Raw genomic sequence first — 19,943 nt, forward strand, 5'->3', positions numbered from 1 at the left:
CGGCCGGACAGCGCCCGGGTGCGGACGCGGCGCGGCTCCATGGGCGGGTGCGTGGGCGCCCAGCACGACTCCTCGGGCAGCCTGCACGAGACCGCGGAGGGCGCTGGAGGTAGGTGAGCGCCGGGGCGCCGGCCCATTGTTCCGGCCTCCCGCCCGCGCCCCGCCCCCGCCCCCGCCGCCCCAGCGCCTCGCGGAACAAAGTCCCGCGCGGGCCGCGGCCTCACGAGCGTGGCGCGCTCGGCGAAGGGCGCGCAGCCGGCGGGGGCGCGCAGCCGGCGGCGCGGCGGCGGAGGGCGGGGGGCCGCGGGGCGGGCGGGGGCCAAGCGCGGGAGGCGCCCGCCGACGGCCCCCGCCCGGCGAAGGCGGCCGGGCTCCGCTCCCCCGGGCCCGGGTCGGATGACAGCGGGCCCGGCAGGGCTGGCCCGCAGCCGCCGTCCAAGTCCCCAGGCTTCGGAGCGGGGCCGCCCGCCGACGGCGGACTAGTCCCATCCCCAGCCAGCCCGGGTCAGGGTTAGAGCGCCCGGGGGCGAGAGCCCGGTGTGCGGGAGTCGAGTAAGTCGGAGCCCGGGCTCAGCCCCGCGGCGTGGTGGAGGCGTCCGAGTCGGCGGCCCGGGCCTGCGGGGCCCGCGCCGGGGGACGGAGCGGCCGCGCGGCTCGGCAACGCCTCCTCCCGAGCCGCCGGGCGCGGAAGTTCCCCGGTTGTTTGGAGATGGGAGGGTTGCAACTCTTGTTAACCTGCGGACGTCTGGACCGCTCGCCTTTGCCATCTCCTAACCGTCCTCGGTCTTGACCGCTGCTCCGTGACTGAGTCCCGGGCACGGATGGAGGCGTGGGAAAGTGCAAGGCTGCTTGGACGAGGCTACTTTGTCGTACGTGCGAGGGCGCAGCGTAGTAGACAGTGTGGCGAGAGAGGATGGAAGGGAATTTAAGCAGCCTCGGGCGGCTGGGGGTCAGATCGGTGATCATGGGGTAACAAGCATGTTAGTGTTTGTAATGTGTAATTTTTTTCACGCTCGTTAAAAAATTTCTCAGTTGTTTTCAGCAGAAGAGAACTAATTTAAGCCTCTTGGTAGTGCAACTTGTAGGATCGACGAGGCATCATTAGGGTTTTAAAAGCTTGAAATCTTAGCTTTGGACTGCTTTACCTTTCTGAAGATAAGTTTTAATGAAAAAAGGATACTGACCACCGACCCTTATTTCCTTCTGAAGAGAGGATGTGGCCTTCACTAGGGTGGAAGAAGCGGCGGTGGATACTGTATATGCATATATGGATATACAGATATATACAGCTTAGGCGTGTTTTGGGGGTCAGCATGTTAAAGAGTGCTTGTTGGGGGGTGCGGATACTGGAGCTTCAACTCGGGCACTTTTCTGCCCTGCTCAAGGCTGGCAATCTACCACTTGAGCCACAGTCCCACTTCTGATTTTGTGGTGCTTATTTGAAGAGAAGTTTCAGGCACTCCTGCCTGGGCTGGCCTTGAGCTGTGATCTTAAATCTCAGCCACCTAAATAGCTAAGATTACAAGTTTGAACCACTTGTGCCAGAAACACACTTGCCTTTTTTTAAGTCAGTTTCTTTTTTTTTTTTTGGTTAATGGAACAGGAAAGAGTGTATGCTTTTCAACATATGATGGTGATGATTAGTAGTTTTAGTATGGATATATTGTATTGTGAACATTCTTAACATGAAGTATTATGATACAGTCTTTAGACACTATTCATAACCTTTAAATTCACAATGTTGTATAAGGATAGCCAATTGAGAATGTCTTGAACTTTTCCAGGTATCAGCCTGCCTTATTAAAAAAAAACTATTAAGTAAATTTTTAGATATTTGCTATACTGTATTTTCCATTTTTTCTCCAGATCAAGTGTCTTGGTAGCAGATCATTAGTGTGGATCAGGAAATGTCTCTTATTAGGTTCCTTCTCTGAGGGGATTTGGGAAATTTTCCAAGGGATCATGAAATAGGGAGTTGGACTAATTTACATACCATTTACGTTATTATTTTGGAATTGTTTCTCTTATCATCCTTCAGCCTACCTTGCCTATAAATCAGATTTGAGTTTCAGCTACTTAGGCTTTTCCTGTTTCTTTTTATGCCTAATTTTAATCGTGGAAGGCATATCAAAGGAGTTACGCAGGATGTTTTAACAGTTTGTGCTGGACTTAGATACCCCTAGAATTTCCCATTGATTTTGACATTTTAATAAATATTCTTTATGGTTATCTGCTGTATTAAGATAACATTGTGATTCTGGGACTACAAGACAAGGCTATAGCTATGGCATTTGTAAAGAATTAAATCCCTTATTACTTTTTAAGAAATAGGTGGGGGGAAACTGGCCAAAGATAGCCAATGTACTTATTTCCTTAGGTCACCTCTGTGATGAAAGTAGTGGGGTACAAAATTCTAACTGTGATTCTGTCATTTTTTTTTTTCATATCTGTTAGCTGGCCTCGTGTTTCCAGGTCTCCAGGAGGGTAACTCAGTGCTGGACATTCATTGCTTTACTCTTTATTTCAGAATGTCTTGGGAACATCACAAGGTTCTTCTAGATTCCCATTTTAGCAGCCTTACAGACACCTACTCAATGAATAACAATAGTTTTTGAATGATAATATCTGCCACTTACCTGGTATTTGTCATGTAATAGGTCCTGTGAAAAGGGATTCTTTTTTTTTTTTGGTCAGTCCTAGGGCTTGAACTCTGGGCCTGGTCCCTGAGCTCTTCAGCTGAAGGCTAGCACTCTACCATGTTGAGCCACATTGCCACTTCTGGTTTTCCAGTGGTTAGTTAGAGGTAAGAGTCTCAAGGAGTTGTGTTCGTGGGCTGACTTTGATCTGTGATCCTCAGATCTCAGCCTCCTGAGTAGCCAGGATTACAGGTGTGAGCCACCAGCACCTGGCTGGAAATCGTTCTTTGAGTCCTCAAAAACCCTGTGAGGTATATTACCTCTACAGAAGGAGAGATTGAAGCCCAGTGAAATTAAATAACTTGCTCAACATCATATAACTTATATATGGCAACCAGAATTAAATCTAAGGTTGCTTGGGAGGCAGGAGCAGGATTTTTGTTGTTGTTTTTTATTGTATTAATGCAACCAGAGGTAAAAATTAGCAAAGTCTTATGTTTAAAAAAAAGCTAGGCAGCTTGCTTGCTTGCTGTCTTTCCTTCTTCCCTTTCTCCTTCCCTCCCTCCTTCTTGTTCTTGTTTCTTTTCTTTAAAAAAATGGTAAAGCACATTACCTTCCTGTTTTAATCTTTTTTGATGGGGGTAGAGGGGTAAAAGAGGATACTGGAGATTGACACACAGCCTTTTTTTTTTTTTTTTTTTTTTTTTGCCAGTCCTGTGGCTTGAGCACGGTCCTGTCTTTGGGCTTTCTTAAGACTAGAGCTCTACCACTTGAGCCACAGCACCACTTCTGACTTTTTCTGTGTATGTGGTACCCAGGAATCCAACCCAGGGCTTCGTGCGTGCTAGGAAAGCACTCTACCACTAGGACACATTCCCAGCCTTTTTTTTTTTTTAAACATAAGACTTTGCTAATTTTTACCTCTGGTTGCATTAATACACTAAAAAACAACAACAAAAATCCTGCTCCTGCCTCCCAAGTAGCTGGAATTACTAGTATGCACCACCCATCTATCCACAGTTCATTGGCATCAATTATATTAATAATTTTGTAGGATCATTGCACTGTCTGTAGCCAACATTTTCTTCACTGTAAACAGAAATTGTGATCTCTTAACCAATGGGGCTATCAGTTTCTTGTAGTCTATGGATTTGCCAGTTCTAGGTGTTTTCGCATGCATGGAATCTCATAATGTGAAATCTCATAATGTTTGTCATGTTGGTGTAGTTTGTTTCACTTAGCACAGTGTCTGTAAGGTACATCCTTTTTTTTGTCAATATCTAATAAATACATAAATAGGATAAAATAGAATTAAATGCTAAGAAGGACCTGGTGTCTGCTATATCTATTATATCTCTATCTGTTTTTATGGAGAATGGGTTAGATTGAAATGAAACAGAAGGGCTGTCAGTGAAAGTCTCAGCATCTAGTCAGGAAGGCATAGTGTTTCACATTCTAAGATCTTTGCTCTGTTCCCCTGAAATGTAAATGACAATGATGCTGATTATTACGTCTTAAAAATAGCATACCCTAGCAATGTATTTTTTTAAAGAATTTATTAACATTGATTTCTTTACATCATATTTCAAATGACAAGTTTAACAAACAAGTGTTCAAGAAGGGAATCTATATATACAATTACTGGCAGTTTTTAGAACTTAATCAAAATTAGGCTAAGGGTTTGTATGTCATAGATACATATTAGTTTATGAACTAACACATTATGTCTATAGAGTCATAGGTTTTTTTGTCTATGTAGTTTTGTTTATATTCCCATTACCATGTCCATAGCATTGGGTATGCAAATATTGAGTCCTCACTCTTGTACTCTTTGGATCTAATAGCCACATAGTAAGGATACCATGCGCCTTTTGTTCCTTAGGTCACTCAACATGATTCGCTCTAGATTCATCCACTTCCCTGTGAATGTCATTATCTTGTCTGTTGGCTATGTAGAATTCCATTGTATATATATATACCACATTTTCTGTATCCATTCATCTGCAGTAGGGCATCTGGGTTGTTCCCATTGCCTGGCTATTGTGAATAGTGCAGAGATGAACATAGCTGAGCAGGTGTTCTTTTCATATCTTGGGTTATGATGTCCAGGGTAGATGCCCAGAAGTGGTATAGTGGGATCGTAGGGAAGGTCAATTTTCAGTTCTTTTAAGAAACCTCCACACTGCTTTCCAGAGTGGCTGAACTAGTTTACAATCCCACCAGCAGTGTAGTAGGGTTCCTTTTTCTCCACATACCCTGCCAATGTGTTTTTAAATTTTAAGAAATAATTTCCTATCTTCCCTTAGTATATTGTTGACTTTTTTTTCTTTCCTTTAGATTAAATAATGTGCTTCCAACATCTCTGTTCTGGTCTTCAGACCACCTGGTGTTTTAAATATTAGGGATTATCATTTTTCAAAAATATGTCTTATAAAAAGTTTCTTTTCTTTGCTGAATACTTTTCATTTGCTTTAAGAGTTAAAAAAAAATCTCATATAGCATGGAGGTAACAGCTCTTTGTGTGCTTGGAACTTCCAACATCTGGATCATCTCAGGGATTGTCATGTGTTTACTGTCTTTTCCATTGGAAATTGGTCACTTATCCCTGGTTCTTTGTGTGTTGAGTATTACGAGTTGTTTCCTGCACATCTTGAACTTTTTTTTTTATAGGTTTTCAAGAACCTTTAAAAGTGTAACCTTTAAAATCTGGAACCTTTTTAAACCTTTTGAAGAATACTACTTTATTTTGTTTGGTTTTGGTTTAGTAGATCATTTACTCTGTTAGTTAGGTTCAGACAGCATGTTCTTTCTTTTGTCTTTTCTTTTCCAGTCTTGGGGCTTGAACTCAGGTCCTGGACACTGTCCTTGGATGCTTTTTGGCTCAAGGTTAGTGCTCTGCCACTTGAGCCACAGCACCACTTGTGGCTTTTTCTGTGTATGTGGTACCAAGGAATTGAATCTAGGGCTTCATGCATGGTAGGCAAGCACTCTACCACTATGCCACGCTCCCTGCCCATTTTCTTTTGTCTTTAGTGATTCTAATGTCCCTTCCCTTTTCAAAGTCTTTGTTAGACTTCATGCCAGCACCAGTCAGGAAGCTATAGGATTTCATTGGTGCTTTTGATCATCAAAGTTTATTTCTGTAGCCATTGTTGCATTGCTCTGGGATCATACCTCTGCATGTACAGATTAGGTAAACCTGGGACTTGACTTGGTTCAATTTCAGAATTTTATTCTTCAGCCTTTTTTTTTTGCCAGTCCTGGGGCTTGAACTCAAGGAACCAAACCTGGGTCCCTGTGCTTGCTAGCAAGCACTATCCCAGTAGGCCACACTCCAGCCCCTTCTTCAGCTTTTTCTACTCTGCAGTTCCCCACTGTGTTCTTCATTCACATAGCCTCTTTCCTTTGCCTCAGAGTTGTTGCCAGTGCTGCCACATGGTCTGCATAGCTAAAGCTGCCTTAGGGTAATGTGGTGGCACAGTGACCAAAATGGACAGAGGAACTCAGAAAACTGAATCATCTCACTATGTTTTTTTAGATTTAAAAAAATCTAAAAAAGATTGCCTTTTTTTTTTTGAGAGCTCCTTCTTTTTGCTATTGTAGCCCAAAGAATCTTTGTCAGTTCATTTAGTATATTTTGTTACCTGTTTCCATACTTGAACTAGTTTCAGATCTGAGAGGAAAAGGGAGGAAAGCATGAAGCTCACCCCAGTAGGGAATGTTATTCAATTTTTGGTTTCTCCCCATCTGCATACTGTTTTGAACTTTCAGAACTCTCAGTTGCTTTTCCTATTTTTTTTGTCCTAAATGTTTGCCATAGCTATGAGGGAGATTTATTCCAGTGGGCTTAATGATTTGGCCTGTAACAAATGTCTAAAAGAATATTCCAACACTAATATGGGAGGAAAGAAAAAAATATCCTGAAATAAGAATTTATTGAATGGAATTTAACAGTCTTTTTAAATATTGTTGCTGACTTACATTCTGTGTTCCAAGTAAGCACCAGCCCATTAATGGGGATTTTCTTATAGCTCTTTTCTGTTGTTGGTTTCTCATGGTTGATGTGTCTGTTAGGTTTCACTGTCTAAGAGACATGAGAATATGTAGACAGGTCTGTGGGTATTAGTTTGGGGTGTGAGTGCACATGTGTGTATGCATGTTTTCCCTATAGAAATTTAAACTGAATAAAGATCTATGGAAACTCAAGATTCATCTCCTGAAATCAAGAAGGTACCTGTGGCCTCTAATTCACTTCAGACTTGTTCTTCCCCCTCCTCCCCTCCTGCGTTTACTGGCTTGAGGATTTGTCTGCCCTGGCTGGCTTGAGCCTCACATCTCAGCCTCCTGAATAGCTGGCAGTCTGCCACTTGAGCTTCTCTACTTCTGGCTTTTGACTAGTTAATTGGAGATAGGGCTGGCTTTGAGGGGAACGTCTAGTGGGAAATGTTTATGTTTTTTGAGGGCATATAGTGTGGAAAGGGATAATGGTACCCTGGCCCACATATTCTTTCTTTGTCCAGATATAATCACTTTGCCTCCACCATGTGCTCCCACCAGGATGTGCTATCTAACCACTGGCCTAAATTACCAGGGCTAGTAAATCATAGGCTGAAACTTTCAAAAATGTGAGCCAGCCTTTTCAAGTTATAGATAGATGACTGCTGACTCATGTTCCCAGCCCATACCCATTATGTAGTCACTTGCACATTTCTTGTAACCAATATTTATTTCAGTTAGGTCAGGATGCGGTGATAGACTGGATAACAGAAGAGGATGGTTGATTTGATGTCCATCCAGAGCCCTTTTTGAGTATACCTGGCTGCTTTCTGTTTGTCCTCACATAGGTATGATAGTTTTTTTCTACTGTCTCATTGTACAAGGGCACTAAATTTTACTTACAGTGTGGTAGTGGCTAGGTTGTGGTATATATTCCGCTTACTAGATTAGAGAGTTGTGGCTTAGTAGTCAAGCATTCTGTTCCAATTCTCAGAACACTACTGTTACTCCGAGCTTTTATTTGTGGCAGTCCCCTCCTTCTTCAGTGTCTTTAGATGAATGTAGAAGCCGTCTTTATGATCTAGGCAGACATCTGTGAACCAGAATGGTAATGGGAAGGAGATAGTGGGGAGTACACTGATAGACCACGTGTGTATATTGTATCGGGAAGAAAGGGATGGCAGCAAAGTTTAACAGAAGAGGTCACAGAGAAAGTGGAGCAACATAAGGTCATGTGTTAAGGGACGAAATAGAAATGGAAATTGAACAGATAAACACTTAAAACAAGAACAAAAAAATGATGTTTGGGCTTTTTATTTACTAGATAAAAGTATAGGTAACAAGGATTAGAAACGGAGAAATAGAAGAAAACATGAAAAAAGATCAGTTCTAATTACAGACAGAAGGAAAGAATACATGGGAAAGGGCAGGAGGAAAGGGCAGAAAAAAATGAGGTAATGTTGAATACTGTTGTGCCTCAGATATGAAGACTGCAGAGAAGAGGAAGGGAGAGAAAAGAACCCTGCAAAGAGAATGGGAGGGAAAGCACAAAATTACACATCAGATAGACAAATCCAGTGCAAATGAATAAGGTCAACAACAGATTTGCATGAGCCAAAATAGATTTTTTTTTTCCACTTGTTGGCCTGTCGTGTGTAAATGTGTGCAGCAGGCATACCCATTCTTCCAATGGGAGTCTGAAGTCTGTTACCTGTCTGCCAGGCCTCCTGAGCAGCTACCGCTATCATGCAAGCTCCCAGTACATTTAGCCCTAGGTTAAACTGCTCTTTGAGGCCCTGGGATCATTTTCCCTCTCTTCAACCACCTCTTGTAACCAGTTCACACCCAAACTCTATGGCCATGATTGTTCGAGCTGTAGAACACCTTTTACCACCAAGTATAGCGTTTCTATGATAGACTAATTGCTGGCTCACAAATCCCTGTACTGGGATTAAGGCTTGTAGATCTGTGGGCTTTTTCTGCAGCTAGTTTTGACAGTTTGTTGTCTTTGTGTGGACTCTTTAGTGATCCCTTCCTGGGGAGCTAGGGATGGGTTTGGAACTTCTCAAAGCTTTTCTTCTTTTGCTTTGTTTTGTCTGTTTCTACTTTCCCATTACCCTCCTTTGTAGTTAGTTCCTGGTTCTCTTCTTTTGTCTAGTCTTTTCTCTGTTGCCACATGGCACTCTACTTCTGAGCCATACTTCCTTGCCCTTAATCATATATATGATATATATTAATATAGGATATGTTTTATATATATATATATTTTTTTTTTTTGCCAGTCCCGGGGCTTGAACTCAGGGCCTGAGCACTGTGCTTGGGCTTTCTCAAGGCTAAAGCTCTACCTCTGGAGCCACAGCAAGCACCATTTCTGGCTTTTTCAATATATGTGGTACCGAGGAATTGGACCCTGGTCTTCGTGCATGCTAGACAAGCACTCTACCACTAGGCCAAACTTCCGGCCAAAACCTTGCCCCTTATTTATTTATTTATTTATTTATTTATTTATTTATTTTTGCGCCAGTCCTAGGGCTTGAACTCAGGGCCTGAGAACTGTCCTTGGGCTTTTTCCTTAAGGCTAGCATTCTGCCACTTGAGCTACAGCACCATTTCTGGCTTTTTCCCATGTATGTGGTGCCCAGGAATCGAACCTGGGTCTTTGTGCATGCTAGGCAAGCACTCTACCACTAGGCCAAACTCTCGGCCCCCTTGCCCCTTATTTTTATGTTTTACTGCTATACAGGATTTCAGGCAACACCCCCTAAGTTTTTTGTGAAAATATTCAAATCTTAAAGTGAATAGTATGCTGAACCTTTATATACTTCCCCCGTGTACATTCAGTAGTTGTTTATACTATATTTACTTTTTTCTTGTGTATGTACATGTATGTAGGTATGCGTCCAAACCATTTGAAGGTTGTAGAGAGATAGTATGAGTTTACTCTTAAAATTTTTAACACATCTCTCATGTTTTCCTATATTGCTATAATACCGTTATGCCAAAAACATTAAACTGCTTTTTATTTTTGTTTTTGTTGGTCACGGTGCCTGGGCACTGTCCTTGAGCTCTTTTGGCTTACGGCTCATGCTCTCCCACTTTGAGCCACAGTGCCACTTCTGTTTTTCTTCTGGTTAATTGAAGGTAAGAGTCTTCTATACTTTTCTTCCCATATCAAACCGTGATCCTCAGCTCTCAGCCTCCTAAGCAGCTAGAATTACACGCATGAACCACCAGCACTTGGCCTTCATGACATCTTAATACTTGTATTCTTATTTTTAATCATGCCTATTAATTGCTTGAGGTAAAGGAAAGACCCATATTGCTATGTTGTACCTATGTATATTATAGGTACATTTTTTTTTACCTATAAGAAAATAAAACATGTCTTGAAACAGTATTTTGTCTTGACCATGATTAAGAGTGGATGAATATGATCCAGAGGTTTCTGGGGAAAGAATGAAGGCAGTTTTTTTTTTTTAATAGTAAATGTAGAAGAACTGAAAAAAATTTCTAGAATAACTTTCTTTTTAAAAATGATTGCTCAGCCGGGTGTGGTAGCTCACGCATGTAATCCTAGGTACGCAGGAGGCTGAGATCTGAGGATCGAGGTTCAAAGCCAGCCCGGGTGCTAGAGACTGGGAGTCTCTTTTATCTCCAATTAACAACTAGAAAAACTGGAAGTGGCACTGTGGTTCAAGGGGTAGGATGGTAGCCTTGAGTTGAAGAGCCCAGACTCCAAGCCCCACAACCAACCAAAAAAAAAAATTACATTGCTTTTGTTCCTAATTAAACTAGGAAGAAAGAACCAAGAATTGTTGGCCTTCTTCAACTTGGAAACAAATTTTGGCAATAAGAGATAAAGGAAATATACTCTCCTAATATACTGTAAGCAATGGCAAGTATGAAGCAGCTCTTACAGGAAGAACTTTGTGCTAAAATCTTAATCCCTAAGTACCTGGACTACAGGAATATTCCGACCGACACAGGAGGGTTCTTTTAATTTCTTGGGTTTTAGGTAGTGAAATAATAGATGTTTTGTTGTTTTGTGACTTTCTCACAATGATAAGAAAAATTATTGTTCCTCTGGTGTATATAATATGCATGATAGCAAATATTTCTCTGAAATTACTTAGGTAGACTTGAAATTTCAAATAGATACTTTACTGAGTTGATCTGTTTATTATTGTGTACTGTCTTCTTGCCCAGTGTAAAGAGATTGTATATAAATTCTTTCTGACTCATCTAATTGATAATATAGCAGAAAGTAAAGTTTTCCTTTACATTGAGTTTTGCCACATACCCTTTCTTTCCTATTCATTCTGTCACTCACTTTCCACCCACTCTTTAATGAAGCTTAGATTTCCTATCAAACTATTTTTTGTTGGTGGCACTGTGTAACCCTATGGATCCATTCTTTTCTGTGATTCTATAGGGGACAGTGTGACCTATGACACATGGATCATTCATTGGTGGTGTGTGTTGGTTAGGTGTCTGTTGCCCTATTTAGTTGTCCATTGGTGGCATGTGCTGGTTAAGAGTATCTGGTGCACCATGAAATTGTTTTACAAGGATAGAGAGAGGTATAAGAGAGTGATGAAGGATTAGTTTGATTGAGACTGTCCCCTTATTCAATAAAAGTATCCTAAGAAGTAAGTTTTTAAACTTTTTTGCCAGTCCTGGGGCTTGAACTCAGAGCCTGAGCAACGTCCTTGGGCTTTCTCAAGGTTAGTGCTCTGCCACTTGAGCCACAGCACCACTTCAGTTTTTTCTGTGTATGTTGTACTGAGGAATTGAACCTGAGTCTTTGTGCATGCATTTTACCACTAGGCCCAACTCCTGGCCTGCCTGTAAGAAGTCATTTTAAATTATGGATTTTGGTTCACAGTAGAATTAAAAATAAAGTATATGAAGTTTCCCTTATATTGCCTTCCTGGACATCTCTCACAAGAGTGGTACATTTGTTGCAATTATAATTCTTTGTAGTCTTCCTTTGGGGAAGGCCTATTGAGGGGAGAGGCTCTCCTAACTGGTTATTGAACATTTTGCATAGAGCTGTCTCCCTTTGCTTTGTCAAAATAGATTAGATTAATTTCAGCCAGAAATTATCAAGTGGGTGAAAATAGTTGGTAGAGAAACTCATGCCTAAATTTGGTGAGAAAAATCCAAGGCAATAATACCTATGTAACTTTTCTTATAAAAAGAGTATCATTTTGGAATTTTGATGTCATTTTTTTTTTTCAGTTGCTCTAGGTCGGAACCAGCCTTTGAAAAGGGAGAAGCCAAAATGGAAAAGCGATTATCCTATGACAGATGGCCAACTACGCAGCAAGAGGGATGAGTTTTGGGACACAGCACCAGCTTTTGAAGGCCGAAAAGAGATCTGGGATGCCTTAAAGGCTGCTGCACATGCCTTTGAGAGCAATGATCACGAACTGGCACAGGCAATCATCGACGGTGCAAACATAACATTACCACACGGTAGGTCAGATGTCCTCAGACAACGAGAGCACACACATAGGAAGGGACTTTGGCTTTTCTGTAGCAAAGAGTAGCATTCCTCTTCTTGCTATGTTTTTCAGCTGAAGACAGTTTACTTTGAGTTTATATCATTTTATTTTCATTCATTCGTTCTTTCATTGGCAGAACTGGCTTAAAGCAGTAAACTACTTGCCTATCATGCATGAAGCCCTGGGTTTGATTCCCCACATACACAGAAAAGGCTGGGAGTAGTGCTGTGACTCAAGTGGTAGAGTACTAGCCTTGAGCAAAAGAAGCTCAGGGACACTGCCCAGGCTCTGAGTTCAAACCCTGGGGCTGGAAAAAGAAAAAAGAAAAAAATTCATCTCAGAAAATAGAACAGTTGAAAACTATTTTCATAGTTTCCAGATAACCTAGTTGTCTGTAAAGATGCCTTGTTACCTCCTGCTTCCTCCTCTGATTCACATCCCTCAGTACATCTGTAAGTGCTGCCCCCCACCTCCCTACTGTAGGCAAAAAAGGCCTTGCTTCAGTGTCTCAGTATATACCTTCACATACCATACTTTATCTTAAGGCTTATGTGTAGCATAAGCAACAGACTTAGAAGTGTTCTCAAGGATGGTGTTGATGATTATAACCGTGAGCATTGTCAGAAACCTCTCTTTGCTTAGGAATGTGACTAAAGACAACTATAAACTTCAAATGTTTACAGAGATACATACATTCTGATCCATGCTTGCACTTTTTTTGGTGGGGGGGCAGTCCTGGGGGCTGAACTCAGGGCCTGAGCACTGTCTTTGGGCTTTTCCTCAAGATTAGTGCTCTACCACTTGAGCCATAGTACTACTGTGTATTTAGTACCAACAGATTGAACCCAGGTCTTCGTGCTTGCTAAGTACTACCACGAAGCCAAACTCCCGACTTGCACATATTCTTACTGGTCTCCTTGATTAAAAACTTGGATAAGAGATGTGACTCATGTTAGGGTGTTTGCCTAGCAGTTGTGAGGTGCTGAGTTCAGAAGATTGACAATGTTCACAGTATAATTTGGGTGTTAATTTTGTATTTATATTTTTTTTCTTTTTATTTATTAAATTTATTTTTCTCAGGATTGTTTTAGGGGAATACTATGTGTTCGAACTCGGGGGCTCGTGTTTGCTATTATGCCACTTGAGCCACACTCCTAGACCTTTCTTCATTTCTTTTTCAGATAAGGGCTTCTTGTTTTCCCAGGCCAGTCTGGACTACAGTCATCCATACCAGGGATGCAAGCATGGACTGCATTCACTGTCTCCTTGGTTGGGATGGAGTTGTGTTAATTTCCTGTCTGGATGGCCTGCCACGTTAGCTAGGATTGCCAGTGTCATGCACTGTGACTGGCTTCTCTTTTGTTTTCATGTTACTGGTTTTTTTTTTTTTTTTTAGGCTATCAGTCTTCAGATCTGTATAATAGGTAACCACCTAAAAATCCCTTTCTATAATTTTCTATTAATTCTGACACTGTCTCACTTAGTTTACATTCTTAGAGAAATGATGTTTCTTATTGTCTAATCATCTGCTTTATGCCTTTTTCTTTTTTGTTGGTTGTCAGGCTTGAACTCTGGGCCTGGGCACTGTTTCTGCATTCTTTAGTTCAAGGCTAAGCACTCTCCCATTTTGAGCCACTTCCAGTTTTCTGGTGGTTAATTGGAAATGAGTTTCATGGACTTGGAGCTAGAAGTTTAGCCTAGTGGTAGAGTGCTTGCCTAGCATGCAGGAAGACCCAGGTTCAATTCCTTGGTACCACATACATAGAAAAAGCCAGAAATAGTGAAGTGGCTCAAGTGGTAGAGAACTAGCCTTGAAAAAGCCCAAGGTCAGTGCTCAGGCCCTGAGTTCAAGCCAGGATTGGCAAAAAAAAAATATATATATATATATAGATAGATAGATAGATAGATAGATAGATAGATAGGTAGGTAAATAGCTAGATATCTTATAGACTTTCATGCCTAGGCTGGCTATGAGCCATGTTCCTCATCTCAGCCTCCTGAGTAGCTAGGATTATAATGGGAGCCACAGGTACCCGACCACCTTATGCCCTTTGACTATGCCAAATACAAGATGTTTAATTTACTGTTCTGGTCAGATTTTCAGTTCTGCCTTAGCTTTCTAAATAACTGTTCCCAAGAAACATTTTTTTTTTCCCCAAAGCTGCTGATTCTTTATTATGGAAAGCTTACTAGCATAGGCTTTTATTGAGCACCACTGATCACTTTTTTTTAACATAGCTAAAAAGGATCCGTTTCCTTTTGAAGTATTTGTAATACAATGCTGTTCCAGTATGACTTCTTTTTTTTAATGTGCCAGTCTTGTGTTTGAACTCATATGGCCTATATAACCTTTCTGAGCTTCTACTCAAGGCCAGTAATGTGGTGGACCTTCAGTGCCCCAGCAGGACTCTTTTTTTTTTTTTTTTTTTTTTGGCAGTACTGAGCTTTGAATTAGGGATCTGGCATAGGCTAAGCAAGTGCTCTACCACTGAGCTGCATCTCTCCTGCTGCTGTCATCTTCTTTCTTAGATTAGGGTGGTGAAGTCTGAAATAACTGAAGTAGGAGGATATCCTAAGTCAGTAGTTTGTCTCTGAATGAGGCCTCTTTGCTATTCGAGTGATGACAAGGGGGAAGCCTGATTCTGGTGTGATCCCATGGGAATATGCTCTACCAGCTGCTACTTCTATTAAAGTCAGAGCCGCTTTAAATAGATCACCACAACATCCAAATGCTCCTGGGCTAAATTAAATATTATTAAGTGTCCCTTTTAGAAATTTGGCTACGTACTCGATCATGTGGGGTTTTTTGTTGTATTTTGGCTTGATTTTGTGTGTGTGTCAGTCCTGGGGTTTTGGTGCCCTAGGAGAACTCAGGGCCTGGGTACTGTCTGTGAACCTTTTTGCTTAAGGCTAGCACTTGAGTCACAGCTCCGCTCCAAGCTTTTCTGGTAGTTACCTGGAGATGAGTCTCAAGGACTTTCCTGCCTGGGCTGGCTCTAAAACACAGGACCTCCGAATCTCAACTTCCTTCGTAGTAGCTAGGATTGTAGATAGATGTGAGCCTAACATCCAACCTTAATGTTGTTTTGACTATCACATGACTGAGCCACCCTGCCTCCTACCAGAAGAGATAGTGATGGTGGTAGGCATGGCCAGTCTTACCAGGTGAATGGGAGTGGTTAGGTACTTAACCTTCTGCTCCTCCTAAAGTCTCACTACAGTCAGAGCCTGTACTTGTCAGTCCTAAAGACTGCTCTTCTGATGTCTGACTTAAGGATACATTTGATGGTTCTTTGATACAATCTTCCTGTGATTTAGGTTTGTAGAAGAACCCGTGAAGTATGATAGTGGATTCAGATGCTTGCAACTGTACTCATTTATGATATTGCTGTTCAGAAGTACTTCCCTATAATTTTTATTCTGAGATTTAAAACTTGAGTGAAAGAGAACCAACATTATTATTTCCTATGGATTTTCTATAGTGCTAGGCAGTTTTACATATGTTTTATTACTGAGTCTTTACAGCTGCCTTGTATGGTGGGTACTATAGTGTGTGTGTGTGTGTGTGTGTGTGTGTGTGTATGTATGTGGGTGTCTGTCTGTCTATCTGTCATAGGGCTTAAACTCAGGGCCTAGGCATTGTCTCTGAGCTCTTTCATTGGAGACTAGTACTCTACCACTGAGCCACAGTGCCACTTCTGGTTTTCTGGTGGTTATTTGAAGAGTCTCATAAACTTCCCTGCCTGGCCTAGCTTTGAACACTGATCATCAGAACTTTGCACTCAGTAGGCATTCTGTCATTTGAGCCTTATGGTGTAGCTAAGGGGCTTGAACTAATAAGTGCCTGGGCACTGTCCCAGAGCTCTTTTGCTCAAGGCAAGCATTCTACCACTTTGAGCCACAGTGCCACTTCCAGTTTTCTGGTGGTTTATTGAAGATAAGAATCTTGGGGACTTTCCTGCCCAGGCTGGTTTTTGAGCTGCAATCTTCAAATCTCAGCCTCCTGAGTAGCTAGGATTTATAGGCATGAGCTACCAGTGCCTGGCATTTCCAGTCTTTAATTTGCTTTCTTTTTCTAAAGGTGAAGCTTAAGTGATTGACCTAGATTTTTCTTTTGTCATGTATATATTATAATTTCCCTGTAAGCATTGTTTTCACCATATCCCATTAAGGTGGTAAATTTCATTAGTTCAAGGTATTGTTTAAAAAAAAAAATCGCAAGATGTCAGGAGTTTGGCCTAGTGATAGAGTGCTTGACTAGCACACATAAAGCCCTATGTTTGATTCCTTGGTACCACATACACAGAAAAAGCTGGAAGTAGTGCTGTGGCTCAAGTGGTAAAGCACTTGGTAGAGTTGAAGAGCTTAAGAACAGCACCCAGAGTTCAAGCTCTACTACTGAAAAAAAGAAAAAGAAAAGGATATCTCCTTAGACCCGTGTTTGATGTAGGATTGTATCATACGTGTGGATTTGTAGTTTCTTTTACAGTGTGGGAGCTAGCTTTGTATGGTTTCTGTACTAATTATGGCTCAGAATATGGTTGCATTTGAGATCCCTTATTTCTCTTTCTTGTGTGTTTACAGTAAATGGTTTGTTATTAAAAAGACACTTGAGCCGGGTGAGGTGGCTCATGTCTGTAATCCTAGCTATTCAGGAGGTTTTGATCTGAGGATTGTGGTTCAAAGCCAACTGGGCACTAAAGACCATGAAACTCTTACCTCGAGTTAACCACTAGAAATCCAGAAGGGGTAGGGTGGTAGCCTTGAGCCGAAGAGCTCAGGAACAGAGCCCAGGCCCAGAGTCCAAGCCCCAGGAACAACAACTAGAAAAAAAGACACTTGAGTGTAATTTCAGCTTTCCTTTAATTTGATCTTAGTACTAATAGTACTAGTGTGTGACTTTTGTGTGATTTCTTCCTCTTCTGCAGTTTTGGTTTAAAATAATAAAGGGGAGGTACAATTAGAAGTTTGATGAAGATGTAAATTAGATACAGCCTGAAGGTCATCATTGGTGATCAGCTGACAATGACTGGCATGTTATGCTTTTCTCCTTACTTGTGATGTGTTAGCAAGAGATGTTTAAACAGAAGTCCTCATCTCAGTTCTTACTTCTGTCTTCTTCCTCTGAAGGTGCACTTACAGAGTGCTACGATGAGCTGGGAAACAGGTACCAGCTGCCGGTCTATTGCCTAGCACCCCCAATCAACATGATAGAGGAAAAGAGTGACATAGAGACTCTGGATATTCCTGAACCACCACCCAATTCTGGATATGAATCTCAGCTCCGTTTGCGCCTTTCCACAGGCAAAGACCTTAAGCTTGTGGTACGCAGCACAGACACAGTATACCACATGAAGAGACGGTTACATGCAACAGAAGGAGTGGAGCCAGTCAGTCAGCGGTGGTTCTTCTCTGGTAGACCTCTCACTGACAAGATGAAGCTGGAGGAACTGAAGATCCCAAAGGACTATGTTGTACAGGTTATAGTGAGCCAGCCTTTGCAAAACCCAACCCCAGTTGAGAACTGATGGATGCTGTCGGCTGATTTGCTGGTCCCTCTACCCCTTTTTATCCTTGTTATGATTTCCTGTTCTATGGCGTGAAATTTATTTTCACTGCTCTCAATTCCCTATGAATGGATTTAGTTCTGAGGAATTACGAGTGAAAAATTCCATCTGTGATGGAGACCAACAAAAATAATAAAACACAAAGAGCCAGCCGTGGAAACTCAAGTAAATACAATCTCTAATTTGAGAAACAGTGAAGAAATAGATGACCATTTGTTTAAAACACTCAACCACTATACAATGCCTGTATTTAAATGATCTGGACTGTAGATGGAGCACTGCACCATGAAGAAAAGCACCAAGCACCTTTTGAATGCATGATTTGGAAAAGATAATCGAATTACATCATTTCCAGAAACCGATAGTCACCAACCAAGGCTTTTAAAAATGGACTCTATGAAGTTTGAGGCTGGCTTCTTTACTGAGTCTTGTTCTCCATAGAGCTTGGCATCTTGTGTGTCAGTGTTTCTTTCCTTACTTCCCTGTGTTGAGCTCCTTGTTTACATTCACACTAAATCTTGGTGCCTTCCAACACGTTTGTGTCAGGCACCCTTCTGGAACACTAGGCAATAATTGAGCTGATGGCATATCATTTCTGATTTTAAATGGATAGTCATTTGAAATGTCCTTTTTCCTTTTGCTGCATAGTTATTTTTGAAACATTCATAGAGCAAAGCAACCTAGACTGAGAAAGCCACTACTACAAAATGTCCTCGTTGATCTGCATACTCGACATTTCCAGAGCCAACCCTCACCCCCACAAGCACAGTTCCTGAGCCAGGGAGCATGGGACTCAAGTATGCTGTTCCCACTACAGAAACAGAAAGTGATTTTTCCACTTCACTTTGCAGGATTGTAAGGAAACCGTTCTGTGTGGACCTAGAAAACTGCCTGTTTTGTCCTTTAGAGAAAATTTGACCTCAGAAATTTCAAGTATGAAAGGTTAAACATTGGCAGTGAGACCAAATGCTGACACGTTTCTTTACATGTTCATCATTTCCAAATCTGTCCAGTCATGGATGGCACTCTTCCTCCCTCATCTTTTCCATCAGAGCAGCAAATTAAGAACCATCTGCAATGTAGCTTATGTGCCTGACAAGTACAGCGGGATAACCTGGTTCTTTGGTACTATGATTGGCTGTAAAGGGCTGCCAAGGGTTATGTTTTACTTGGAGCCTCTGGAAGGTTCTGTAAGAAGAGCATCATAACACCTGACTACCCAGAACCCTGAGAATCTGAGATAGAAAAGTAGAGGGAAGAAGGCACTGCATGATTCTTAATTGAGAAATGTTAAACGTCCACACCTATTTGAACATCAAAGTGCTAATGGGTTTAAGTAAAATGTTTAAAATACTAAATTTCCCATATTCTGATTCTGGTTCAATATGTCTGTAAATGCAGTTTGCAGTTCAGAGAGCTTTTAACTATTTCCCTGTTCAGTTGTTTTAAGGACTGTGGCTTCATCTAGTTGAGATTTGTTGATGATCAAGTGTAACTTCGAAACAAGAGGCTGGAGATGTATGTAGCTCAGTGGCAGAGTACCTTATAGTAACGTACAAGGCCCTGGGCTCACTCCCAAGCACCACCAAAAACAGTAAATAAATTCAGGCAAAGATAGCATTAATTCCAAAGGAGAGTTTTTAAGAGGTGCATGTACAAGGGTATTTCAATGTATTGCCCTGTTATCAAAAGGGTTTTTCTTCGTTTGTGGGCCACACTGTCAAAGATCATCAAGTAGAAGAAAAACAGTATTCTCTTTTTAAGGAAGTGTGATATCAGCAATCATCACTGGTTGGTAGAAAGTCTGGTTTGTTGAGGACTTGCCCTCTCTTGAAGAGCTTTTTATTTTAAAGGAACATATGCTTTGAGTAACAGTTTTCTGGGCATGTTTAACCTGGATGAGAAAACCATGGTGCTGTTTTAATTGTCAATAGGTCGATGTAAGATTGGACCGAAACTTGATGTGTATAATTTTAGTATGTAGGGGTTTTGTGCTTTTTTTTAAAAAAAAAAAAGTTTAATTTTTCTCTTTGTCTTTGCCTTTATTTGGAGTTTTTAGCTGCTAGTCCTCTCTTTAAGGTAATCTGCTTCATTCTGATGAATGATGGGAAGGCTTCAGCTTTAGCTCATTATCAACAAATGTAAGATTCTGCTAGGCCAAATCACTTGGAAATATGCTTCGTCTTTTGCCATTTAATCTTTTTCCAAAATATGTTTTTCCCTCTCTTAAGATGAGG

The 19,943-nt window shown here is 41.5% G+C and overlaps 1 protein-coding gene across 3 annotated transcripts; it reads left to right on the forward strand.

Annotated features, from left to right (window-relative positions):
- Ubtd2 (ubiquitin domain containing 2) lies at positions 1–19,731 on the forward strand. 3 transcript variants are annotated; one of them, XM_090321181.1, is made up of 3 exons: positions 1–109; positions 11,874–12,110; positions 17,270–19,731. In XM_090321181.1, exons 1-3 carry the CDS (start codon positions 40–42, stop codon positions 17,665–17,667), a joined length of 705 nt encoding a protein of 234 aa, XP_090177307.1. In that variant the 5' UTR covers positions 1–39; the 3' UTR covers positions 17,668–19,731. The 3 variants fall into 3 exon arrangements, with proteins under 3 accessions (XP_090177307.1, XP_090177308.1, XP_090177309.1); XM_090321182.1 differs by lacking the exon at positions 1–109 and adding an exon at positions 371–552; XM_090321183.1 differs by lacking the exon at positions 1–109 and adding an exon at positions 754–869.
- The last annotated feature ends 212 nt before the right edge of the window (positions 19,732–19,943 follow it).

The sequence above is a fragment of the Megascapheus bottae genome, chromosome 29, assembly GCF_031878675.1.
Source record: "Megascapheus bottae isolate mThoBot1 chromosome 29, mThoBot2.hap1, whole genome shotgun sequence".
Classification (NCBI taxonomy): Eukaryota; Metazoa; Chordata; class Mammalia; order Rodentia; family Geomyidae; genus Megascapheus; species Megascapheus bottae.

What these genes read in the sequence shown, in the direction of transcription:
- Ubtd2 (XM_090321181.1), top strand. Translation starts at nt 40, where the DNA reads ATGGGCGGGTGCGTGGGCGCCCAGCACGACTCCTCGGGCAGCCTGCAC. An exon ending in GACCGCGGAGGGCGCTGGAG is followed by an intron (nt 110 to 11,873) that starts GTAGGTGAGCGC and finishes TTTTTTTTTCAG; the next exon opens with TTGCTCTAGGTCGGAACCAG. An exon ending in AAACATAACATTACCACACG is followed by an intron (nt 12,111 to 17,269) that starts GTAGGTCAGATG and finishes CTTCCTCTGAAG; the next exon opens with GTGCACTTACAGAGTGCTAC.